This window comes from Myodes glareolus, chromosome X (genome assembly GCF_982192425.1).
Source record: "Myodes glareolus chromosome X, mMyoGla1.1, whole genome shotgun sequence".
Lineage (NCBI taxonomy): Eukaryota > Metazoa > Chordata > Mammalia > Rodentia > Cricetidae > Myodes > Myodes glareolus.
In genome coordinates, this window is record NC_142053.1 from 116,540,000 (window position 1) to 116,567,805 (window position 27,806).

At 38.2% G+C, this 27,806-nt stretch overlaps 1 protein-coding gene across 5 annotated transcripts in view; it reads left to right on the forward strand.

Moving 5' to 3' along the window:
- The window catches only part of Cdkl5 (cyclin dependent kinase like 5), a 185,376-nt gene that overhangs the window by 40,173 nt on the left and 117,397 nt on the right, over positions 1–27,806 (forward strand). For all 5 annotated transcript variants that reach the window (XM_085684852.2, XM_085684849.2, XM_048440681.3 and 2 more), the window contains one exon: positions 25,411–25,637. In XM_085684852.2, coding sequence (XP_085540978.1) covers positions 25,574–25,637 — 64 coding nt within the window. In that variant the 5' untranslated portion in view covers positions 25,411–25,573. The remainder of the gene's footprint in view (positions 1–25,410; positions 25,638–27,806) is intronic.

The window sequence follows — 27,806 nt, forward strand, 5'->3', positions numbered from 1 at the left end:
GAGCTAGAGGAATCCTTTCTGCCCTGACCATACATTTTCTGCTGTCTCAGAGGAAGGGGTCAAAAAGTGGGCCTTCAGGAAGCACAGCTGCTTGTACACTTTGTACATGTTTCTATAGAATAGCACCTTCTTCCAAAATTGTTTCTTCTCAGCCTCTCTACAGAGACCAATTTCAAATATATCTTAGAATGATTTCTTTTAAATAAAGGATGGAAAAAAATCTACTTAATCATTAGCATGAATATCTTCTCCCAATCATCTTCTCCCCTACCCTGAATACATATTTTATAGGGAGGGATTTTAATAGACAATAAATTTTCTCACTTACAAGTAGTATGTCAGAAATTAGCACCTGAATCTGGTATTTACTAATTGTTCTTAGTTATGACAGATGTCTTTTCAATTTTGAATTTTTTTTATGTTCTTTAACATGGTAGGCTAACTAGGGAATGCCTAGTGTTACAATTGTGGAGGAAATAGTTGGTAACTTAATATGTTTCTGAAAATGTATTAGGCAGTTATATAAGATCCAAATAGAGGGGATGGGATAGAGCATTGTTCAGAGCATTGCTGTTCTTGTTGTGGGTCAGGGTTCAGGTCCCAGCACACACATGGTAGCTCACAATCATCCCTAACTTTGGTTACTGGGGATCCAATGGCTTTTTCTGACCTTGGGCACCAGCATACATGTAGGTAGATATACACACAGGCAAAACATTCATACACATAAAATAACATAAAATAAAATAAGTAAATCTAAAAAAATCCAAATCGACCCTGAGGGAGCTTTAGAAAAAAGTGACTTAAGACAAGTTAAGACCATGGAAGTGGCTCAGTAGATAAAGCACTTGCCCCAGAAGCATGAGGATTGGAGTTTGAATCCCAAGAACCTATGTAAAAAGTGAGGCAGGTGTGGCAGCCACCTGCAATTCCAGCACTCAGGAGGCAGAGATAGGCTCCCTGGGGCAAAGCTGGCTAGCTAAACTGAGTCCAGTGAGAAACCCTGCCTTAATAAATAGTTATCAAACAAGACACTTAAGGCCAGCTTTAGGCCTCTAGGTACATGTACTCACATGTGTACCAGCACACATCTGCATACATTTGGCTGTGCACATAACATACACATGCAAACCACACACGCACACAATCAATGATCCAGACATTTCAGTGTCGAGTTCAGCATTTAGTTGGTTAGTACATGCTCATTTCTTTTGAAGAGGGAAAATATTTCTCATGGCTTCATGTTTTGCTGGCCTTGAACTCATGATCTTCCTACCTCAGCTTTCTGAGGACTGTTGGGATTATAGACATGTGCCACCAAGCTCAACCTCATTTTTATAGTTTTTATAGTTAGAATTCTTAAGCTCACTAAATTCTTTAGAGAACACTTATTTAAAACCATTATTTTTAATCCATTTCTTTTATCAAGTCTTCAAAAGAAAAAAAATGGCTCAAATAGCACTTAAAAACTGAATTGCTAACACATTATTCTTCTTAAAACCACTTAGAATAAATATGGTTAGATTATGTAATAGGTATTTTTATGTGCTGCATATGAGGAAGTAATTAAAGATAAAAATAATAGAGCAGGGCTGGACAGATGACTCAGTGGGTAAAGGTGCTGATAACGTGAATTTGAGTTCTAGAACCCACAGAGTAGAAGGGGCGAACTGACCCTTGCAAGGTGTTCTCTGACCTCCACATGTGTACCCCCTACACATACACTTATTCATACACGTAAATAAATGTTAAAAAAGAAGTAAATGGATGAAGTGAAACTAGTTATTTCTGGAAAAAGTGAGCTGAGCAGAAACAGAAATGGGACTTTCAGTGTTTAAACTCATTTTCTCAGTATGGCTAGATTATAAATTATATGCCTAATATTGAGTATATGGGGATTCAATTAGATAAATAGAACCACTGTGAGCATTGTGGGCGAAGGTCATGTTATTACTGTAATCTGCTTATATTATATTATTATTTTTGTCAGTGTTATTATTATAAATAGAGATAGGTTGGAAATATGTGGGAAACAGACAGTAGCACTAATAGATCCTCTAATAGTGCAGGTGAAGATTGATAAATGATGGTTTGCTCAGAAAATTTTTAGAAACCAAATATGTACAGCCATGAAAGTACTATCGCAATGTGTCTTTTTGCCGAGATGTCTGTGGGAGGTATTGCCTCTCTGAGTTCACAGCCCACAGCCAAGCATATGTTGTTGGGTCCTTGGCTCCTGTTGGCCAACTCAGAGGAAGGACTGAGCGCAGAGGGGATAAGAAGGGAATCACCATGTACCATATACATTTGATTTGTCTGTGTGATGATTAAGGCTTTCCAAGACTGGTTGTCTGTATCTTCATGTGTATCCTATAGGGAAGGCAATGTGAGGAAGTAGTTGCCAGTTTGACCCACCTCTCCGTAAAATGATCAGTACATCGAGCTTATTTTGCGCATATCTTCTGCTTTCCTCTCATCAGTGGATGCAAATGGTTTCCATTTCTGGCTCCAGGGTATACCTCAGTGGTAGTTGGAACACTTGACAAGCATGGACAAGGCCCTGAGTTATATCCCCAGCAACAACCAAAAAAGGAAAACATTTTCTTATGTTCTTTCGGTGTTTATTGAGAAAACGTTCATAAGCTGTCATCATCACTGGAGAATTTAAAATGCTGTATTTTGAGTGTCTTTTCTTTTTTATCAACAGCAGTCTTTTCCGAATGCATTTCACTATGTAATTTAACTCCATTTTATGTACTGATTTTTCCCTCATTGTTGTTGAAGCTTTACAGTGCCACCAAGCAATTTTCCACATAGGTAATAGTGTTCTAATTGTGGAGAGAAATCAGATAGAAGATTAAATATGATTAACTTTGAATGGTCTTTGGTGGATTTGGGGTTAAAAATAACAAAACATTCTTTCTGGAATGCTAAGCTTCAGCTGTAAATAAAAGGAGATGGTCTTTTGCAAAGATTTTCATTTGAGGACATTGAGGCTCTTTGAATTACAGAACCTCATAATTTTTTTCAACTGTGTTTATATATTCATCCAGCAAAATTTAAGTAGTTGCCTGTTCTTGGACACTCACAATATGGCTCATGTTCTGGGTTGGCCTTCTGTCTTCTCCAACATGAGCACAATATGCATTCCTACTAATTTTTTAAATGGATTATAGAGGGGGTAAGTGTATGATAAAATAGAAGGTTTTGAAATAATTGCCATTTATTACTTTCCTGCAGTCTATAATGAGTCATTTTGCAGTAGGAATAATAAAAACCCAGAAACAGATATTGGGGTTCAAGCTGAAGACCAGAAAAGCAAAGCAGCCAAGGCACTAGAGAGATTTTGCCTCTACCAAGGGTCAGACAAACAAAGGGGAGATCCTGCAATGCTCTCCGCCAACCTCAGACTCCACACTCTCCTGAGTTCCTGTCTCTTCCCCTTTATATTCCTATCTGCCGAGCTATATTGCTCCTGTCTCTACCCCCTAGTGCTGGAATTAAAGGTGTGTGATCCCAACTGCTGGGATCACCTTTGTGTGAGCTGTTTTTCTTTTAGATAGATTCCATAGTGTGTAGCTCAGGGTGGCCTTGAACTCTCAGAGATCCATCTGCCTCTGTCTCCTGAGTCCTGGGATTAGAGGTGTGTGCCACCACTCCCTGGCCTGTATGGTTAACTAGTATGGCTGCTTTGCCCTCTGATCTTCAGGCAAGCCTTATTTACTAAAACATAAATAATATACCACTATATAAATTTGTTTCCTTTTCATTTAATCTTTTACCCCCACCCTACATAATGAATCCTTTCTAGTTTTGTTAAAGAATATTTGTTGGAGTTGGGTGCTGGTGGTACCAGGTGGTACCGGGTAATTGGGAGTAGAGGCAGGCGGATCTCTGTGAGTTCGAGGCCAGCCTGGTCTACAAGAACTATTTCCAGGACAGGCTCCAAAGCTACAGAGAAACCCTATCTCAAAAAAAAAAAAAAAACAACAAAACAAAACAAAAAACCAAAAAACAAACAAACAAACAAAAAAAAACGGGAAAAAAATGTTCCAGCGTCTGTTTGCTTTTAGTATAGTAATTGACAAGCAGACATTCATCATCCAGGTTAAAAAAAATACATTTCCTGGTATACTTTGCAGGCAGGTGCAGGCACAGGAATAAGTCTTGGCTAGTAGGATATGAATGGAAGTGTGGGGGACCTCATCTGTGTTTCCCCTAACAGGTAAGGAGTTATAGCTCCCCCTGGATCCCAGTTCTTTTTTTTTTTTTTTTTTTTCTGTGACTGGGATGCAGACAAAATGGTGAAAGCTGGTTTTGGACTATGAGCTGGAAAACTCAGGAACCACTTGCCCAGATGTTAACATGAAAGAGATACTGATAACCTAATTTGAGTATTAGTACGTATTTAACAAGGTGTGGTGGCAACATGCCTGTAATCCCCAGTACTCGAGTATGCTTAGGCAGGAGGGTTGCTGCCAATTAACAGGAATGAAACTGAGACAGTAGTAGTTCAGGTTGGCCTCCATTGTGACAAAAATACCCTGACAGAAAACAACTTCAGGGAGAAAGGATTTATTTTAGCTTACAGTTCCAGAGGGTTACAGTTCCCATGGTGGTGAAGAAAAGCATCAGGAACACGAATCAGCTTGTCACACTGCATCAGGAACCAGATGAATGCATGCTAGTATTAGCTAGCTTTCTCTGTTTTGTATCATCTAGGACCCTCTACCCAGGAATAGTCTCGCCTGCATTTAAAATGGTCCCTCCGCCCCGAACCCCCCCCCCCATCAGTCAAGATAATCCCTCAAGGACAGGCTTGCAGACCCATCCCCTAGGTCATTCTAGATCTGTCAGGTTGACAGCACTAACCATCACAGCTATATAGTGATTTAGAGTGTTACGACTTGCTCCCCAAAACAAAACAACCCCTCTCAAATATCATATACTTCGTAATATGATTAGACATTTGTCTAGAAGAATAGAAATTTGCTTAAATAGCATAAGGACAAAGAGATTTTTGTGCTAACTCAGTTCGTCATCTGAAAACAATTCAGAAAACAGATCGGGACCTCCTTTGCTGATTTCCTTTAAGGGTCGCCCCATCTCCAGGCCATTTCCAAATGTCTAACTCTGCCAGTTGCAGGTATTTTGTTACTACCACCTCAAGATAGCAACCTAAAGCCCAACATCTGCTCGACCTTCTGATGAACTCTCAAGATAATTACTGTCTTGGTCTAGGCCAGTGGTTCTCAACCTTCCTAAGGCTGTGACCCTTTAATATAGTTCCTCATGTTGTGGTGATCCTCAGTCATTAAATTATTTCATTGCCACTTCCTAACTGTAATTTTGTTACTGTTATGAATTGTAATGTAAATATCTGATATGTGACCCCCCAAAGGGGTTGTGACCTACAGGTTGAGAATCATTGTTCTAGGTGCTGAATCCCTGTCTCCCAGAAAGGAGAATGTTCTCTTTCCAACTTTGGCCAGGGGTTTAACTCTAGTTTAATAAACCATGGCCCAGGGGCAGGGCCGTGTAATATCATAAACTGGCATCTAAGACTGTGGGTGGAATCTTATTCTTTTCCTAAAGTGTGGCTAAGATGGAAATGATAGCATCTTTTTTGGGCAAGAGCTCATGACAAAGATTTTTGAAATGTGTTAATATTTTCTTTTTTATGTTCAAGGGGTTCTTTAACTTTTGTAACATTTGAAAAGGCAAAAGATTGCCTGACAATGTAGCCTGGTTGGAAAAATGCTTACCTGGCTTGCACAAAGCATTGGATTCAAATCACAGGCACTGTGACACACATACGTGTAATCCCAGAAATTGGAAGTGGGGGCAGGAGGATCAGGGGTTTGCATCATTAGCTACAACATAGCAAGTCTAGACTGGCTTACATCCTGTCTCCAAAAAAGCCAGTTAAGAAAAGTCAAGACACTTGAACGATTTCAGGAGGCCTCGTTGTGTGTGTCAGTTTGTAAGCCCTAAAGTAAAACATTACTCACAGCATATCATGTGACTCTACAAATCAGAATATATACCATGTAATTTGAAAAATGTAAGTTCTATTATTTCTAAGAGAAAAGAATGATACAAACTGAAGAATGAGTAGTTAACTCCTTTTATAGTACTTATTATGTAATATAGCTTTTTATTTGATATCTTAATATGAAATAATTTAGAGTTGTAATAAAGTAAGGTTCCATATTAAATTTGTTGTCTGAATTTTGGAATATTATTTGGCCTGTGGCTATATAGTACATATGATTAGGATTAAGGTTGCTTATTTGGAGATGTAGTTGTTATGAAAATGAACATTATTCATTTTGCTGGAAAATTTTCTCTAAATGCAAATCAAAATGGAATTAATATGATAGGTGGTTTTAGATGTTTTCATGATAAACTGTACATATAGCCCCCTTTATGTTTATATGATGTATGTGTATGACAATGCATGTGTTCCAGAATGTACACCTCATGTGTTAGTCCTTACTGTCCTCCTTATTTGAGAGGAAGGCCCGCTGATTATTACCGTATATACCTATACCAGGCTTGCTGGCCCCCAACCTTCAGTGTTTCTTCTAGTCTACTTTTCCATCTTTTAGTAAGGTAGCTGGGATTCCAGATACCTTGTGCTGTTGTGGCTGGCTTTTTATGTAGGTTCAGGGAATCTGACCTTAAGTCAACAAGCTTAGGCAGTAAGTACTGTCCACTGAGTATTTATCATTTACTTCTCTTCATTTCTTCCTCTCTTTGAGTTGCTCTCTGTTGGCATTTCCTTATTACAATACAGCTTTGCTCCCATTCACCTCCTTTGTGCTTCAGTAGCCCTTAAAGAAATACGGGGATCAACATGATTGCCTTGTGCCTCTTGCTTCCAGCATAATTTCCTTTCATATTTTTTGTACATTATATCTTGTAGATGTGAAGTATCTCAAGTTTTTACTTAGGAAAATACGTGTATTTTGCCTTTCCACTTGGAACAGTTGACGGGTTTCTCTTTCCGTCAGCATTTTGAATGGTGACTCTGTCACACTGATGTCACTCTGCTGCCTCCTTTTCTTCCCTCCTTCCTTCACTTCCTCCCTGCCTTCTTTGACCTGGTCTTGCTGTGTGTCCCTACATGGTTTGGAAGTCATTATATAGACCAGGTTGACCTTAAACATGGAGTGATTCCCCCTGCCTTCAGCATCCCGGAGTGCTGGGACTCTACATATGTGCCTACCAACTCTTGATTTCTCTTACATCTAACCCAAATTCAGCGATTAACCTTGCCGAGGGTACCTTGTCTGTAACAAGTTGCTTTTCCTTTTACAGCTTTCACCACTTTCTGTTTGCAATACTTTGAGTGTGTGTCTTGGTGTGGATCTCATATCCCATTTGAAGTTTGTTGAGGTTCTTGGACATTGTTTTAGTCACTGTTCTCTTGTTGTGAAGAGAGACCATGACACTCCTGCTCTGGAGCAGTAGCTGGCATGACCACAGTGTTTCAACAAATAGCTAGGATTTTTGTAACATGGCCAAAGTATGGTTAAACAAATATCTGGGATTTTTGCGGTCCAGTGAAGTTGACAGATACAATTATCTAACACAGTATGCTCAAAGGTAGCCCATATTTTCTGTGGTTGCTTAATTTTTATTCTTATCTCATTCTTATCCATAGGCAGAGAGGAGGTAGGGAGGGAAGGAGGAAGAAAGAGAAGGAGAGGAGAGAGGAAAGGAAGGATGAGAGAGAAGAGAGAGAGCAGAGGAAACTCCCTGGCATGGGCTTTTGAAAACACAAAGCCAACCCCAGTGACACACTTCTTCCAACAAGGCCATACCTCCTAATCCTTCTCAAATAGTTGGTGACTAAGCATTCAAGTCTATGAGCCTATGGGGACCATTCTTACTCAAACCACCACACGTGTGTAGACAAATATTTTTATGAAATTTGTGAAATTCTCAATCTCCTTTTTTTCAACGTATTTTTTCTGTTTATTTCTTCGTCTGGCATCACTTCTTATGGATATGTTGTTGTATGTGTTAGTGTTCATAGAAAGAAAGAGCCAGTAAGGGTGTGTATGAGTGGGAGTATACCTTTTCAAAGAAGGAAATAACTGTGTGATTTTAGAAGCCTATATGTCTCAAGATCTATAGTATGAAAGACTGAGAACCAGGTTAGCTAATGATGGTAAGATTCATTTTTTTTCTAAAATTAGGAGAAGACCCATGTTCCTCGCTACTTCATGGTCCAACTGTCAGAATTCTTTTTTATATAATTAATCTTTTATTCTATTTAGGCCTTCAATAGACTGAATAGGATGTGCCCATGTTTGGGAATGCAATCTGCTTTACTAAATGTATGTATGTGTATATGTATATATACAAGCAAGTTCACTGATTCATCAGCCAGATAAAATATGTGGAGCCTTACCTTTAGTGAGTTTTCAAAATAGTTAAGTCCAAAATTTAGGGTAGTTTTCAATTTAAAGAAATAAAGTGTTAGAGTTCCCATACGCCTTTGCCATTACCATCTTATATTAGTAGTATATATTAATTGCACTTTATAAACCATTATTGGTGTTGCTAATAAAATTTTCAGACTTCATTCAGACCTCCTCATTTGTAATGTGACCTGAGAATTCAGGAGAGGTGATAGTCATATCCTACTAAGAAAAAAAAAGTGCTAGCATTTCTAAAAAACTCACCCTCTCTGTTTATTAAAGGAACACATTGGAATTCTTTTCTGTTTTTTAATTTACACTTAGACATTTCTTTTGTGGGTGTGTGTGGACACGTATGTATATGGAAGTCAGAGGACAGCTTCTGGAGACTGAATTTGCTCTTTAAGCGTGTGGCTTCCAGAGACTGAACTCCGTTTGTCAAGATAGCAGCAAGCAAGCTTTACCTGCTGAGTCATCTCGCCATCTTTCCTTTCTGTTCTGTACATTGGATGTTGCCCAGTTCATAAAGAACTAATAATTAAGTGACAACGAAGCAATAAGAGTAAATTATAACTTCTCCGCACAATTAAAAATTGTTCTCTCAAAGCCCAATTTCTTTCTTTATTTTTCAAGTTTTATTAATTCTAATGAATAAAAAAGGCAAAAGGGTATAAATTCTTACCCTTGGCTCTTACAGGATTTTCCTTATATACTTATTTAGATGTTTATTTTTTGTCTACATAATCTATTTCCCTTAGGCAAATTACAATTTCCTGAAAGGTAGATATCATACCCCAGAGCCTAATCCATACATAAAAAGTAGGCACTAGATTAAAAGAAATAGATAACAAAATATGTTAAGAAATATATTAAGAATTTTCAAGGTTTTGTCATAGGATAGATAGATCTTAGTTTCATTATCTTTCTTGTCAAAACTCTCTGTGCTCAAAAAAATCGATTTCAGCTCTTTTCTGCCTGTTAACTGAAGAAGAATTTAACAGCCCATATTTGTGAAGGGATGATAAAAACCAAAGAAAAGTTACAGGCTTGGAATAAGGTGTTTTAACAATTCATAAATGAGAATTGACCATGCATGTTTATAATAACAGTAACTGGCAAGGAATAAACTTGTAAGCAATATTACTCTCTATGTGTAGATTATCCACAATACATTTTAGAGCAGTACAAATGTAATTATTTGTGATTTTAATTTTATACAGAAAATGTGGTAAAGCTCTTTGAAATACCAGTCATGACTTTTCTGTTCAGGGGCTCACAGAATCTGAAAGCTGGAACAAATCCTATACATTCATTCCAAACAACGAGGAGAGAGTTTCTATGCAGGCCTTATAATCAGCTTTGAAGAGGGTACTTTATAGCAGAGTGGGTGAGGTACACACAGCACAACTTCGTGATGACCAAGGAGCTCGTGTCTCATCATGGGATCATCATTTTCTCAAAGTAACTTCTACTTTATTTAACCATAGCTTCCAAAAAGACCCACACACATTCCAAATGTAAATACGATCTTATCTGCTGTTTCAGTTAGTCAGGTTAACATAGTCTAATAATTTTAAATACCACAAGTGACTCCTTACTTTCCTCATGTTGGTAAGTCTCCCATAGAAGATGAGACATGATTATTTCAACAGTTGAAGGCCTATTAAGATGACAGACAGACAGTCCCCATGCACTGCTTGTTGGCTTAAACTCTTCTTAACAGAACTCTTGTCTATTCTTCAGAGTACTGACAAATCTGAGTACTGTCTTTCACCAATTATGTGACCAAAACCAAGTCCTTTTTTACCTCTTTCAGCCTGTTTTTTCATTCACTAAGAGAAAATAATAGTGTCGGTACATAGACTAATATGGAAGATTGAGGTGTTTATATATATGTAATATATATGTGTGTGTGTATATATATATACATATAAAACCTCTGATTCATGGTAGCCATATATAAAAGAACAATTGTTATCATTAATTGACTAATGACAGCAGTATACCATGGTAAATGACAGACATAAAGCAAATATCTCTATAAAATGAGATTTATCATCCTTTGGTTTTTCGAGACAGGGTTTCTCTGTGTAGCCTTGACTGACCTGGGACTCACTCTCTAGATCAGGCTGACCTTGAACTCACAGAGATCCGCCTGCCTTTACTTCCCCAGTGCTACCGCCTCCTGGCTGGATGTATCTCTTAATTAGAAGTTTGCACTTAAAGGGTTTTCCCAAATGACTCAAGTACTTTATGTCGAGACACAAAAGAGATAACAAATTCATAAAAATATATCATTGACACTTAGGGGGTGTGGGGAAAGGGGTCAGTCTTGATATGTAGACCTAGGCTGGATTTGAACTTTGTGCTAAATGTTGGGATTACAGACATGGCAAGCTCATTAGCTTTTAAGTGTGTGTTTGGGCAGGGGGTGGGGAAACTTTACAAGAAAAAACAAACTTTAAACCCAAGCAATATTTTAGCCTTGCCACTTCTATAACTCATTAATTTATTTATAAGGCACTGTTATTAAACTGAACAACATTGAAAATTTTGGGCCTGGAGAGATGATAGGTCAGTGGTTAAGAATACTTGTTACTCTTCCAGAGGACCTGGGTTCAATTCCCAACACCCACATAGTATTTCACAACTGAGTACGATGATTAATGTTTTATTCATCATTCCTGTATCATCACCCCTACTGCTTGCATGTGTGCATACACATGTGCATGTGTGTGTGTTTGTGTGTGTGACAGCCTCCCTTGTCATTAGTGCCATCCACATTTTTATTGTCATTTAATCTGTCATTGGCCTGGAGTCTGTCAAATTTTTCAGATCTTGTAATTCTTGCATTTCCAAGGTAAACAGTTTACTGGTTAAGCCCCACCAAAGTTTAAAACAAGCAAACACTATTTTATGTGTAAATGTGTCTTGCCCACTTTTGTGTCTGCACACAAGTGTGTATAGTGCTTATGGAGGCCAGAAGAGTGTTGAATTCCCTGGAGTTGGACTCATAGATGGTCTTGAACCACCATGTAGGTTCTGGGAATTGAACTCGGGTCCTCTGCAAGAGCATCCCGTGCTCTAAGTTCTTAAATAACTTGCTTGGGAGTTCTAACTTGGCAAAGAGACTCTAAGAACACAGAGGTTCTAAGGGGAGGCATGCCCTGAGAAGTCATGCAAGCTCTGCAGTCCCCTGCCTCACTGGTCCTTGCCCTGTGCGGATTGTCTTTCAAGCTGTTTCATGGTTATATTATTATATAGCCTTTACTAAGAAAGCATCAAATGTAAGTAACATCTTCTTGAGTCTTGAGCAGTATGAACCCAAGGAGAAGGTGTGGAAACCCTTGAATTTGTAGTCATGTCATGTAACCAGCCTGGGGCCAGAGACTTGTGACTGGTGTTTGCAATGGGGGCAGTCTTGTTGGACTAAGCCCTCCAACCTGTGGATTGGATTGGATGGTAGCCAGCTGGTGTTAGAATCGGAGATCTGGTATCAGATGGTATTGGAAAAGATGCCCTGAAGATGCACAGTCGGGAAAACCCCGCAGGTCAGCACAGCTATCTCTGGTATACAAATGAAAACAAACTCCAGCTCCAGAGACTGCTCAGCTCCACATCAGGCTGGTGTGTGGGAGGATAGGAACTCCAGACTGCTCTTAGTCTTGTTTTGGCCTTTCTTGAAATTGTTATCTGTTTGAAGGAAAGAACTGATCTTTTCTCTCATAAGGTTTTATCTTTTGAATTTAATTGCTTACATCATTTCATTATTTATTGTTCTTAAAGAAATGGCTTGTCTTTTTTCTTACTGTTTGTTTGTTCAAAGTCATTTTACTTACTAAAGTTAGCAGCACAAAAAACTGAAGAAGTGTAAGGGTTTTTTTTCTGCTTGATTCTCTTCAATTTTTTTTTAAGAAATAGGACACAAGTATCTTTAAGTAAAAATAACTTTCAGTCAATTTGGAAAATATCCCAGGCTTCTTCTTGATGCCTTGCAAAGTTGCTGCTGTTTCGTTATTATTGCCACTTGTTTTTCATCTTTAACATAAGTGACCCTCACAGGACTAGCTTCATCACCAGCTGTTTGGACAGCAGTATTCTATTTATTCTGAATGTTTTGCTGCTTTTCTGACACATTCTGAAAGGTAATCACCACTTTCCTTCCCTTGTTTTAAAGTGAATTGTACTCGATTGCTCCAAAGATTTACCTTGTAAGTGATTTAGAATCGTAATGAAAAGAGATGGGGGGGTGGTTAGACTTTATTGATTTCATATTGGTCCCTTATGAATTGATATTTATTATTTGAGGATTTTAGTAGTCATTCTCAATTTGCAAGGCTCCAAGTACATTAGGAATGAATTTATGGGCTTGAAAAGAAGAAGGAACCTCAGAGGTCATCTAGCAGAGATTAGATTTCAACTAAGAGATTAAAATTAGTCAACGTCAGGCACAAATCTGATCATTTATCTTGATGAGAAAAATCTAGGTTTCAGAATGTATTATGTGTGACTACAAGGACCAGGAGTGTGGAGATTAAATGAGAATGGCCGTTTGTCAATGTATTAACATTGTAGCCTGGAAGCTTTCAGAGTTTTCTGTGTTGTTGATTTTGAAATTGGATGGTGTCTTCAGAACTAGTAACTTTCTTGTTGGGACCACAAGCCTGCAAATAACAACACAGAGACTTCTTATTAATTATGAAGGCTTGGCCACTAACTTAGGCTTGCCCCACTAGCTCATATAACTTAAGTTAATCTGCTTTTATTAATCTACATTCTACCGTGTGGCTCCTCAGTATGGCATGTCCGACTTGTTCGGAGTCTGCTGCCTAAATCCGCATGCCTAGATTCTTCCTCCTCTTCCTCTCTCTCCCCAGAAATCCTGCCTATTCTCTCCTGACTAGCAGTTGGCCATTCAGCTCCTTATTAAAGCAATCTGAAAGCACCTTAGGCAGAGATACATCTTTATAGTGTAGATAAATATTCTGTGTATGTGTGAACAGCAGATGCAAGTGCTTGCAAGTAAACTCATGTCCTCTACAAGAGCAGCAAGCTCTCTTAACAGGTGAGCCATCTCTCCATCCCTTTTCAGCCTCTACTGTGTAGATTTTTGTTTGTTGGTTAGTAGATTTGCAAAGTTTTAAAATCAGCGTGATTCCTCCTTTGTCAATATAATCTTAGAACTGCAGCATATAAAACGCCAATGGCATTTACACACATGCATGTGCACCTACACAGAGAGGTTAAAGGGTAACTATTGGGTTTGATTCCCAGGACCCACTCAGTTTGTCAGCCTTAACAGCAAGAGTCTTTGCCCACTTAGCAATTTCCCTGGCCCTAAATTTCTGTTTTTATTGTATATATAGCCACATAACATTTTAAATATTGAAGAGCCAGTTCTGTTTTCTTTCTGCGACTGCTCATTTCTTCATTATTTCAGGTGATCTTAAATATTTATTTTGTGTATGTGTGCACACACATGCATACATGCAAGCATGCATCTGTATGTAAAAATCCGAGGAGCACTTTCAGTAGTTCGTTCTGTCGTTCTACTATGTGAGTTCTAGGGATTAAATTCAAATAGGGGGTTGGATTTAGGTCATTGGTCTTAACAACTGGTGCCTCCCCCTGCAGAGCCATTTCACAGGCTCAGCACTAGTTGTACACTATTCAGTATTATGTTATTCAATACTAAATGATCGGCCCTGGAAACATACATACATACATATTATACAGACTGGACATGCTGTTAGTTATGTATTTAGGAGTGTGTGTGTGTGTGTGTGTGTGTGGTAACAATTAATGAAAAAAGAGATCATGAATTTGAAAGAGAGCAAGGAGCAATCTATGGTAGGATTTGGAGGAAGGAAATGGAAGGGGTAATGATTTAATTATATTAATCTCAAAATAAATTGGGTTTCTACTAGGAGCTTTTTATTTGTTGGGATACTGACTCTGAAATATAAGTAGATTTTCTCTCTCATGTTTTTACTTCTATTTTTCTCCTTTTCGTTTTTATGGATAATTAAACTCAGATGGAACGTGGACAAAATGGAGTCCTGTATTGTCTTTCTTTTCAAAATATGAATAATTAAATTGTTTTATCACCCCTGTCCCATGATAAAAATCATAGCATTTAAAATAAGTAGTTTTGGGCCAGTGAGTAAAGGTGCTTGTTGACAACCTTGATGACCTCACTGTGAAAGAGAGGTAGAAAGAGAGAACCTGCCCCTGAATGTTGTTCCCTGACCTCAACACACACACACACACACACACACACACACACACACGCACGCGTGGGCAACTGAGGCAACGATATCCTAGAGCTGAAGTTGTGGGGTTGTGAGCCACCTAACATGGGTGCTAGAACTGAACTCAGCTCCTCTGGAAGAACAGCAAATTTCCTTAACCACTGAGCTACCTCTCCATCCCCCAAACTCAGTATTTTTTAAGCAGTCTTAGACTTCAGTTCCTTCCATCCTTTTTGAATCATTTGTTGTTGTTGTTTGAGGGTTTTGTTTGTTTGTTTGTTTGCTTGGTTGGTTGGTTTGTTGGTTGGTTGGTTTCATTTTTTGAAACAGGGTTTCTCTGCGCAACAGCCCTGGCTGTCCTAGAACTCGCTCTGCAGACCAGGTTGGCCTCAAACTCACAGAGCTCCACCTGCCTCTGCCTCCTGAGATCTGGAATTAAAGGTGTGTGCCAGGCTTCCTTTCTCTAACTTAAAGCTGTTGTTGTTTTCTGTTCTATTTTGTTTTGTTTTCCTGGAGTAGGTGTCACAGTAGCTTGGATCACATTTTCTGATGCATACCAATCTAGGAAATTCCCAGCTTTGTAAGTTTTTAAAAATTTAGTTGTTTACGATTTGGAGTTCAGCGTCTATTGTTTGATGCTAACCTTTCTAAAATTCATCTTTACACTTTTTATATAAGTACCTTCAAAAATAATTTTTACTTGTAAGATGCCTTAGTTGGTCGGTATAGTATTAGTACAGTGTCTAAGTTGCTCCTGCCCTATTTTAGCTCCCTTTTTTCAGTCTGATCTCCAGATCCTGCTCTGGAAGGTCTTAGAGTTTAGTAGTATTGGCAGTGCTGGGAAGATGAAGATCAAATTGCTAGTGGATTGTTGCATTTCCTTCCTTGTAGAAAGATTGTAAAGGGCAAAGCAAGATACGTGTTTGTTAGTTTGAAATTTCTACTCCAGCAAGTTATATGTAACTCATGCTTACTAAGTATCTGGTTGATGTAATAATAGAAACTGCATGTTAAAGTGTAGATTAATAAATCAGATTCCTTCCTGCTACTGAGAGAGTAAAGCAGACCCTATTAGTTGAGGGTCAGGTGGTCCTGTCTCGGAGAAAAACTAAATAAAGTGCACTACCCTTTTCCCACTTAGATGTGAAAAGCCCCCACAAGAAGGTAATTAGGATGGTTTTCACAGGTTTGCGTTTTCTGTAGAAATGGTTTCCTTCTATCCACGGATTCTGAGTTTTAAGGCGCTTTCAAATCATTTGAAATCTCCTATTATAACAAATTTAGTCATGTACCAAATTTATTCCTGTGCAGTCTTCACTGAAAAAATGGTTTCCTCATTTGTATGTATAAAAACAATGCCAGGAACAAAAACAAAACTCATGATTCAACTGATTTTGTACTCTCTTTGAAAAGAAGAAAAGATGTGTTGAGCTGAAGATTATAATTTCGGCAATGAAGGAAACAGTCAAGGCCCAGGCAGCTTTTAAATTCGGTGCTGGTAATTTAGGAAATAAACCCTAAGCCTGAACGTTCTGTCAGTCTTTGTAGCTAGCTACCTGCTTACTTGTAAATGCAGGAGTAAGATTGTTTAATTCTAGGGCTGATGAGATAGCTCAGCGAGTAAAGGCACTTGTCACACAAGCCTGATTCCTGTGTTTGGTCCCCCAAACCCACACAGTGGAGGGAGAGAACAGAATTCTGTAACTTGCTGTCTGATCTCCACACACGTGCCCTGACATGCACGCACATGTGTATTCTCTCTCTCTCTGTCACTGAATAAATGTAATTTTTAAATTCTCATTTTTTTTTCTAGGTGTTATTTGTTACTGTGAGCCATTTGGTTATTTATTAATAAAGTGGATGGTTAGTAACCTAAAGTCTTTACTTTGGAAGGTGCTGTAGAGGACATCTAGTTCAGGGCAAGAGTCTTTTTTGTCAGGACAAACTGTTTCTGGCCACCCCTTCCTGCCACCTGCTGGTCTCCTCCGTGTTGCTTCTGCCTTAGCTATACAGGGCCTTCTCTGTTCTCTGGCTTCTCACGCTCTCCTTTGTGTTGCCTTCAATGCTCTTCTCACAGCCCTGCGCCCATGGCTCGCTGCTTGCCATGGACCAGAGTGAGATTTCTCATTCTCTGACCACCTGGCTCGAGGACCCTTCCCTGTCATTCGCCGTAACTTTCATTGTTTATAATATTTGTCCCTCTAAATTTTCCTGTTTGTTTGTTGCCCACATCCCCCTAGCGTCGTGAGAGCCAGAGGCAGGGCAGCATTCACTGGTGTATCCTGAAGCCTTCCTAGCATCAGCTGCCTTTTCGCAGGCATCTGACAATATGACCAGTGTGAACAGATGAATATTTATGACCAATCCTTGCCTAATCACTACTGAGCTGAAATCTGTTTCTTTTTTCACTTCTACTCCCTGAACTCTCCAGATCAACTCCTCCTTTCTCGACAAGTTCAGACAGGAGGTCAGTTGTTTTTCTTAGAAGGCAAGCTCAGTTTCTTCATTGGCTCCTCATCTGATTGATTTTAGGAGTGGTCACTCTCGGATTTATCTACCCTTGAGGGTATTTTGGCTTTATTTCGGTATCTAGCACTAGTCATAGTACAATATGTGGAGCCTAAGCCTCAGTGAGAGAAGACATAAGCCCTTTGTTTATGTTATTACTGCAGTGCACCATGCCTTGTCTTTAATCAGAATTTGCTTTTGCCTCCATATAAATAGCTAAGAAACTAAACATATATGGTATCTTAATTAGTCATTGTGAACTCTTAAAACATGTTTTATTATTGAATATCGCTGCATAAAAATTCCTAGAACACAAATCTATAATAGTGAATAATTTTAAGTGAATTGTTAATTAAACCAGCAATTAAGAAACAGACATGACATCTCCAAAAAACCATCTTGGTATGTGTTTCTTCTCCATTTTACTGTTCCCCAGAGGTAATTAGTATCCTGCTGCTTGTAGCAAACATAACCACATATATGCCTACTTAATGTGCTTTGTAGTTTAGGGTTTTTTTTTGTTTTAAAATTGTACATAAAAGAACAAATGATTTTTTAATTAGTTTTCTGTTGTATAACAAGTTGCCTCAAGATCACCTCTAGAAATGACCCATATGTGTAATCTCATAGTTCTGTGGGGCAGGAGTGTACCCTGGATTATTTGAGTTTTCTGTTCAGGATATTATGAGGCTGATACTCTGCCTCTTGTATATTTTTCTTTTTATAAATAGGTTCTCTCTATGTAGTTCCAGACTGGCCTCAGGCTCAATTCTCTCAGCCTCCCAAATGCTGGAATTCCAGGCATATTCATATTTTACCATGTCCGTCTGTCTGTGTCTTTCTTTCTTTCTTTCTTTCTTTCTTTCTTTCTTTCTTTCTTTCTTTCTTTCTTTCTGCAAGAAGTGAATTGTAATTTTGATTTCCAAGGTCCAACTTTGCCTTTTTAAAAACTGTTTTAAATGTGTTTTCTATTTCAGGAATTTCTGGCATGAATGATTTTTCTATATTTATCATGTATCTTCATTTTGATATTAGTATTTAGTTCATTTATTGTAAGTTTTTGCATTTTCTGATGTATGTATATCAAATTCTGTTTCCTCTCTTCTTTAAATAAACTAGCACTTGTTTTGCGCATGTGTCACATGTGGAGGTCAGAGGACAAGCAATCTGAAAAAGCTGGTTCTCTCCTACAATGTGGGTCCCGGGGATCAAACTCAGGTTGTCAGGCTTGGTGCCAAGTGTCTTTACCTGCTAAGCCATCTCATTGTCTGGCCTCTAGCAGTTTCCTTTTTAAGTATTGATTTAACTTCTTCCCATAAATTTGTGGTTTTGTAATTTTTAAGTATTATGACTTCTTCTTGATTCAGTAATGGAACTTTTGGGAAATGTATTAATTTCTAAACATATTAGTATTTCCTAATTATTTTCTTTGTATTTGATTTCTCATATATTTTTGCTGTGAAAGGAGATTAGCCTGATTTCAGCCCTCATAATTTGGTTTGAATTACATTATGGCATAGCATGCCATCAGTTTTATTAATGTGTATGTACTGAAGAATTAGAAAAAAATATTATGTAGTCAACATGGTGTTTTTAGAAACCATTCAAGATCTTCTGAATGCCGACACTTTTCCTTTTCATTGAGTTCTTTTTGTGTTAGTCTGTTGTTTTAATATTCTAATTTGTTGTTCCAATTTTGTCTGTCACTCTTTGGACCATCCAGTTCTCCAAATGCAAAATACTTGACCTTTTTTTTCTTTTGTTTTCCTACTTTAATCTTGCAGTTATTTCATGGGCTATTCTTGATCATTTGAATATGAATAATCCCGATCCTTATGAGTCACTTTCTGTTTTGATTGTTTCTCATGGGCTCTCACCCTGCATTTCTGGCCATCTTTGTTCCTATTCTGTACACTATAAATGAGAAACGATGTGTGACATTATTATGAGGTCTAGCTTGGTACTGTCTTTCCCTCCCCCCAAAAATCCCCCCTTTTACTTTTTCTAAAACAAGTAGTGACCCCATCAATCTGAATGTGGAATCATTTTAGGCCAAGGTACATTTAGAGGTTTTCTGTAGAACACTGGGATGGTATAAGGGCACAGTTCTGGTCTGTCCAAGTTTCTGACATATTTCTGGTTTCCTTTGTCCTGAGACTGTAGCTAGCTCTTTTGGGCTTCAGTTTCAAATGAGTGGTGATGTGCCAAGCTTTTCCTTTTGAAACACCCTTGTCTTTGATTTTCGTGCCCCTATATCTGTAAGGATTTCATAAGCACCCTGTTTTCCTTTTTTTTTCCCCCAGTATCTTCAAATTCCAAAAGGGATCAAAACAGTTTAGAGTGGTTTAGGCTACCTCTCCAGGTTCTATTTTTTGCCTTGATTTGAGCCAGATACTTCTTTATAATCTTGTTACCTATCAGAGCAAAAAAACTATTTTCCCCAGCATTTGTATTTGGCCTCAAAGAGACATTTCATTCAAGTTATATAATTTGCCGTTAACAGAAGATAAAGTGTCTTTGTTTTCATACCATTTTTTTTCTCTTTCAAGATTAATCAGTATTATTCAGTTAAATTTGGCTCAGGTTTTTTTGTCTCTATGAATACTGGTAGTTAAAGCACAGGGTTTGACACCTGTGCTTTATGTTATGTAGTCACTGGCACATTTAAATTGAGATTTCTCAGTTTAGCTTCTTTGGGTTGCCACAAGGATTAGGTGCTAACAAATCTTTCCTGTGTTTATTGCTGCCATCCTACCTGCTTTGGGTGTTGTGTTTTCTTAGTGGAAATCATTTAATTTTACCTCGGTTCCTTTGAAATGAACTACAGCATAATTGTCCGAAGAGAAGATGTTTAGGTATTTCCTGGTTCCTTCAAACCAGCCTTGGAAAGTGAAGACCAACTCTTAGAAACACCCTGAGCATCTTTGATCTGAAGATGATTGTCGTGCATCTCCATCTGGTTGGTTTCTTATCGTTGCAATCTCAAACGCCGCATTTTTAGAAAAGCTCCCCGTTTGAGTAAACAGTTCAGTTTTCGTCCTTTGCTACTTATATCATTATCTGATGGTAATCTTGAAATTTTCCTCCCCTTGTATAATGAAAAGTTCTATGAGGGGGAGGGTCTGTCTTGTTTTATTCACTATGGCCTCGCGTATCTTTCCAATCAACCAGTTAATTATTATTGTGTCTGTCTGTATGATGTATATATATGTGTGTTTACTGTGCTGACTTGAGAGTAGAGGGCAGAGGTCTGATCTGTCTTTCACCGTGGGCTCAAGGGATCTGAGCGCAGGTTGTCAAGCCTGTGTAGCAAGTTCTTTCCCTTCACCCTCCCTTGTGGGTCCCATCCTCTGGAACATGGGAGACGGTCTGGGAATGAATTGTTAAACGAATCAATAGAAGATTTGGGTTTTTTCAAACTGGAACACTGTAAGACAGATATCCCAACACATACCTGTAATCCCAGCACTTGAGAGACCGAGGAAGGAGGATTGCCGTGAGTTTGAGTCCAGCCTAGGCTATAGATTTTGTGACCCCCATCTCAAAAACAACAGCAACAAATGATTGTAACATTTTTTTAAACTGACTATTATTGCAAAACCCTTAAAGCAGTGGTTCTCAGCCTGTAGGTTGCAGCCCCTTTGGCAAAACTCTGTCTACAAAAATACATTGCAATTGATAACAGTAGCAACATTGCAGTAGCAGTGAACATAATTATATGGTTGGGGATCACCACAACATGAAGAACTGTGTTAAAGGGCTGCAGCCTTAGGAGGGTTGAGAACCACTCACTTATAGGGCTGTGCTTAGATGGAGGAGACATGCTTTAGTTTTCTGAAGAAAGTGTAGTGAAAGGGGTCAGTGTGATTGGAGCCAAGCAAGCCAACTTGGGAGCTAGTGGATGTTTCCGAAGACAGGAGGGCAAGGTGTGTGCCTGTAGGTGGACTTCGCCTTTCCTTTTAATGGTGTGCGAAGTCATTCTAAAGATTTTAGTGAGAAGAAACGTGATCTGACTTAACTATAAAATGTTACTCTGAGTCCTATCAGGGTTGGGCGAAATTGTAGGGATATTGTCTTATTGTTGATACTGCTTTTTCTTTGTGTTTGCCTCTGTTGCACTGCCTTACCTTGCCAGTCTGGTGCCAGGAGCACCTTCTTAGTTTCCATAGCCCTGTTAGAACGCTCCGTATATTCTGCAGAGTATTCAGTCATGCCCTCCTGCCTAGGCCTGACTTTCATTCTTTTCTCCTCTTCTCCTTATAAAAAGGGGTAGTTGCTTCTTCTTGTAACTCTGCTCTTCTATGTAGACTTTGAAATCAGCTTGCTTTGATGAGAATTGCACTGACTATATGGATTAACATGAGATGAGTTGTCATTTTTGTAGCATTGAACCATGTTAGTCTTAAAATTTGAATAATTTTTATTTATTTAGGTTTTCTTTAATGCCTTTGAAAAAGGTTTTATGCATTTGCATTAGAGATCTTAAATATCTTTTGTCATGTGAAATCCTAAATTTTTCTTTCTGTTCTTGTAAATGTGATTTACTTAGATGTTTACAACTATAATTGATATTTATGTATGAAGTCTATGTTCCGCTCCCTTGTTAGCTTCTGAACTTCTAACAGTTTGCCAGTTACTATCCTGTCATGTTTTTTTCCTTCCTTCCTTCCTTCCTTCCTTCCTTCCTTCCTTCCTTCCTTCCTTCCTTCCTTCCCTCCCTCCTTCCTTCCTTCCCCCCTTCCCCTTCCTTCCTTCCTTCCCCCCTTCCCCTTCCTTCCTTCCCCCCTTCCCCTTCCTTCCTATCCTACTTCTGCAAACAATAACTGTTTTAGAAGGAAGAAATGAATATAAACAAAGAAATTACCTTTGCTGCCTGTGAGATCTGAAACTTGTGAAAAGTAAGGGTCCCATGTAGGGTAGGTAAGAAGACAGGACTCGCCTTCTTAGACATGATGGTGAGAATGTATGTGGGGGCAATGTAAACTAACTTTCCCCTTCCTTTCCCTTCCTTTCCCCTCCCCTCCCTCCCTCCTTTCCCTTTCCATTTCCCTATCTCTCTTTTTCATATTTTACTTTTTATTTATCATTTCTGTGTATGTATATGTGTGTGGAGAGGACATCCCTTGGTAGTTGGTTCTTTCCTCTCATCATGAAATCCCAGGAGTTGACCTCAAGTTGCAAAATTCAAAAGTTCTTTTTACTATCTGAGCTGTCCTCAGCCCCTCTTATTTGTTTGTTATCATAGGGTGTCATTTTGTCGTCCAGGCTTGCCTCCTGTGACTACCTTCTTTCTGAATGTTGGGGTCATAGGTGTGCATCACCATTTCTGATTTCTTTTATATTTATGGATAATATCTATAGTTCTCTCTTTTGAATCCTCTACATTTTATAAATTTATGTGTGTACATGTACCCCATACTTTGCTGAAAAGCCTAGAACCTAACACATTGTTTTAATAATGTTTAGAAAATAAGTATGAATAGGTAGAGTTCAATGTTATATTTTTAATATTTATTTTCTATCTGTCTGTCTGTCTGTCTGTCTATCTATCTATCTATCTATTTTGGTTTTTCAAGACAGGATTTCTCAGTGTAACAGCTCTAGTTGTCCTGGAACTAGCTCTGTACACCAGGATGGCCTCAAACACAGAGATCTGCCTGCATCTGCGTCCTGAGTGCTGGGATTAAAGGCATGCACCACCTCTGCCCAGCTTAATATTTATTTTTAAAAATTTTAGTTTTAATTGTGAACATGAGTACAGTACCCCAGAAGACCAGAAGAGGGTGGTGGATCCCTCGGAACTGGAGTTATAAGCACTTGTGGGCAGCCTATGTAGGTGCTGCGAACCAAACTTGGATCCTTTGTAAGAACAAAGTTCTCTGAACCACTGAGCAATCTCTCCAGCCACAATGGATTTAATTAAAACAAAACAAAAACTGCCTGATAATTTACATTTAAGATGATTTGTTGCAGGTTTTTTTCTTTCTTTCTTTCTTTTTGTGATAACATCTGACTGTGTAGACCTGACTGGCCTTGAACACACAGAAACCCTTCTGCCTCTGCCTTCTGAGTGTTGGGATTAAAGGGGCGTTTCACTATGCCTAGCTGTTGCAGGTTCTGTGTGGTCACACATTTTTATTAGGATAAGGACATTTAAAAATCATTTCATTATGAACATGCTAATTCTGTGGAAGTCTTGTCCTAGTTGCATTCCCACCATCATGTCTGAGAGAATACTTCCTGTCTGCATAGTACGTAGGGTACTCTTACATTTTTTAAGTTTGAGATTCTACAGACAACAAAAAATTTCTTAGTTTAGATTTTTCTTACTTTTATAACATTTTTAAACTTAGTTATTATTTGTAAAAGAAACAGGGCAAAGTTATTTTTTTAAATAAAAGAACTATAAAAAACTAGAGCATTGTTTTCTAGAACGTCAGTATTGTCACACTCAGTACTGGCTAATGTGTAAGCATGCCAATTTTGTCTGTTTTGTTTTGACCTTGAACTCACAATTTGACTGAGGCTAGGTATGGACTGCTGATCCTCCTGCCTCAGCATTCCAAGTGCTGAAATGACAGTCATATACCACCCCGTCTGGCTCGATTTTGGCTTTACATTTCTGGTAGAATTGCCACAGAAGTTACGATATGATGTGTTCTCTCAGGAGACATAATGTTGATTTCTTCCATTATTGACCATATACTTTGATTGCTTATCTATGGTTGTGTCTGGCAGGATTCTTCACTATTAAAATTACACCTTGTCTTTTTGCAAGTAATAGGTGCTTTATCGGTGGATCCTTTGAGATAAGATATATCGCTTTTCCTGTAACTTTCACCTGTAAGTTTTAGCACATATTGATGACACTTGCCCAAAGTCATTATTAGCAGAGCTATTGCCAAATGCAGATTTTGTAATTCCATCACTAACTTTATTATTTGTTAGAAAGCTTCATAAAAAGCTTTGCCTGCATTTATTTATAATCACATTTTACTTTTAGTCTGCAGATTATAATTTATTAATATCTTCATTATTTTTTACTTTTGAGATATTACCCATATGGCCAGTATGAGTCAGTTTAGCTTGGCTCCTGAGTCCACTTGATATGCCCCAGTTGTTCTTTGAGCTCTTCCTTACGTCCTGGCTCTGCACTTTTTCTGCTTTAGTCTTGTTAGTCACTTCTTCAAAGAACCTGAAGTCCTTTCCCTAGAATATGCACTGTGCTCAGAGCTGTTGCCGTGCTACTACCTGGAAGTGCCCCCATGGCACAGAGGTAGGGCATATATGTAGGCAAGGACATAAACATTTATGTCATTTTCTTGCCCGTTATTTGTATTTCTCTTTTGTGAGGGTAAGAAACGAAAGTCTCAGTTCAGCACGGGGAAGGTAGGCCTCATAAGGCCCTACCTTGAGCAGAGAGACTATTGACAGTTAACAGACACTGTCAGTGTTCTTCAGGGATGTGGCCCAGGGTAGGTTGTCCATGCTCCAGTGGATGGCGCCCTATACCCATGCACATCCTGACTACACTAACTGGACTCTGTATGTTTTACAAAAAAAAAAAAAAAAAGAAGGTACGAAGTTAGGAAGGGGAAGTGGTGGTAGGTGTCTAGGAGGAGTTCGAGGTTCGGGTTGAGGGAAGCAAGGTGTGTGTGTGTCTGTGTGTCTATGTATGTGTGTGTGTGATATATGAAATCCCAAAGAATAAAAATAATTCAAAACAGAAACAGATGTCTCATTAGTCACTATATACTTACCTGTTCAGTTCTAGAATATAGATGAGATGTTTCTTGTCGTCTAGGTGTGATGGCACACAACTTTAGTCTCAGCACTCCAGGACACGGCTGTCAGAGGCACACATATGTCTTGAGTTCCAGCCAGGGCTACATAGTGAGACTCTGGCTTTAAAAAATTATCCTATCACCGTTAAAGAAAACATCTACAGTCTGAGTGGTTGAGTACAACGTTGTTTTTATTAGATTGAGGATATTAGGTAAAGTACCATGTTCAAAACTTAACTGGTCCTCCTTAATTGTGGTCATGGTATTAATTTTAAGTTATAGGAGATTCATTTCATTTGAGGTTCTTTCTCCCTAATTTTTTTTACAGCATATGAAAGAAACATTAACATGGTTTAGAAAACGTTTTACAATGCTATAATAAGTTGAGTATTGTAACATAATGCTAACAGTGTTTCATTGTGTTTGTTCTTTCAGGGACACGTTTAATACTTCACCATTGAATAAATGTATGAAAGTTCCTTGTCAAGCCTTCTTCGTTCGGACCTTTGTTTTTCTGCTTACTGAATAATTTTTTTCAAAAGTTCGATTTTTTTGGTGCCATGTTCGGTGGCGTACATCAAAAAAGGAGTTTGTCTTCATGAAGATTCCTAACATTGGTAATGTGATGAATAAATTTGAGATCCTTGGGGTTGTAGGTGAAGGTAAGTTAGAATTTCACCTTTGAACTTTGGAACATTTTATCATTTCATTCATCACCAAAAACTTCATTCAGATCCTCTTAATTTATCATATCAATTCAGATGTGCACCTAAGTGTACAGTAGTAAAAATAAAACTGCTCTTCTTATTCCAAGTGAAAACCAATAACATTAAAAAAACATTAAAGTTTAATAGATTTTTTTGAGACCAAGTCTCTTTGTGTAGCTTTTGATGTCCTGGAACTTGCTCTTTAGTCTAGGCTGGTCATGAACTCGGAGTTCTGCCTCTGTCTCTGGAGTGTTGGGATTAAAGGCATGAGCCATCATCCCTGGCAATCAGGGATATTTTAAAACTGCCCTGATTTTATTCTTTTCACTAGTATTGTTTCCTTAGTCTATGTATTTTTGTTATTTTTACATTGTATATCATTTAAGCTTATATGAAGTAACAAATTTTATTTGTATATGCTAACTTTAATTCACTATATGGTAAACAGAGAAATAACTTCCCTTTATTTGAGAATAACAGACCATGTTTGCAAGCTTTCAGGTGCACAGTTTGGTTGTACTTTATAACATCTTAAATCAGCATGAATGTTAAGGTTTAATGCTATAAATTTTTCTTTATTGTAGTGCATAGCATGATGCGTTTATGATCAAAGACACTATTGATTTGATAAAGTATAATTAGTTTTTCAAAAATAGAATTCTAGAAAAAGATAATTACCCTATTTTTCTTGCTTAGCCATCTTGACTCTTAGAAATAAATTTGCAGAAATTTATAAAAATTATTTTAATACATTATCAGTGAAAATGTGGTTTCTTAGCATTTATAAAAAGCAAATATTACAAAATTTTGTATTTTAGGTTTTTAAAATAAAATTTGAATTTCAAAAATTTAAAAATTTTACAGAGCTCTTCAAGATTTTAATATTATGTTGCCAAATCCTTCACAAATAAAGAGAAGCTATGAGAGTCTGATTGTTAATTAGGTGCTTGATTCAAGGCCTAAAGTTCAGACCACACCATTTGGTTCTTCTTCCTTCACTAGCCACCTCCTCTTCTTCTCTTCATTGATACTGTGTAGGAAAATTCACTCTTAATTGTTGACCTGTTTTATAAAATTTGCCTTTTCAGGCCAGCAAAGATGCTTGCCGCCAATGCTGAGAACCTGAGTTCTGTCCCAGAACCACAGGTCAAAGGAGCTGTCCTCTCCTTCCACATGCACCGTGGCATGTGTGCACTCCCGTATACGTAAATGAATGTAGAAAATAAGTTTTCAACACTGCTTGTCCAAATTTTATTTTTCAAAGCTATCGCAGCTAAAGATGTATGCAATAAAGGGAGAAGGGCGTGTAGAGTATAGCAAAGTGAATGTTCCAGAGTTTGGGTCTGACTGCCTATTATAACCTTCTCTTTCTAAGTGTCAGTTAATGATAATCTTCTTAGGTATTGGTTCAGATTAGCCAAAATTGCAAGGCTATTTGTTTAAGCCAGACATTGTTGCTCCACTTTTTCTTAGTAAACTCACTCAGTTGGGCTTGGGGTAGGAAGTGCATCTGTCTGGCATTCACATTCCTGTGGCCTAGATGATGTATTTTCACCTTATAGAAAAGTTTCTGTGGAGTGCCTATTTCCTGCTAACTGTGGAGTTCCTTTGGATGGTTCTAATTGCTGCTTCCATCTTAACTATGATTCTAAGATTCATGCCTCTTCAGCAAAATAAAGGAGCCACGTTAAGGTGTGCTGGACTCTTAGAGACATATTTCCCGGTTTCATATCACTCAAATCCACCCCTTCTCGTAGTTGCATTCAGCAATTACCTGTTTGATAACAAACATGTTTGTCATGGTTCTTCAGAGCTCCATCATATATGTTATGTCTTGATTCTTTTTGTTTGTTTGTTTGTTTTGAGGCAGGGTTTCTCTGTCTGTAGCTCTGACTATCCTAGAACTCACTCTGTAGACCAAGCTGGCTTTGAACTCACAGAGATCTGCCTATCTCTGCCTCCTGAGTGCTAGGATTAAAGGTGTGCAGCACCCCCCCCCTTCTCCCCGCACTGTCTTGATTCTTTTAATTAGATTTTTCATATTGTAACTTTAACCTTAGTTTTCTGGGTACTTTCCTGCCAAGATACTGCTTCTTTGTTTTGCCTCTAGTCAGGTGAGTTTAC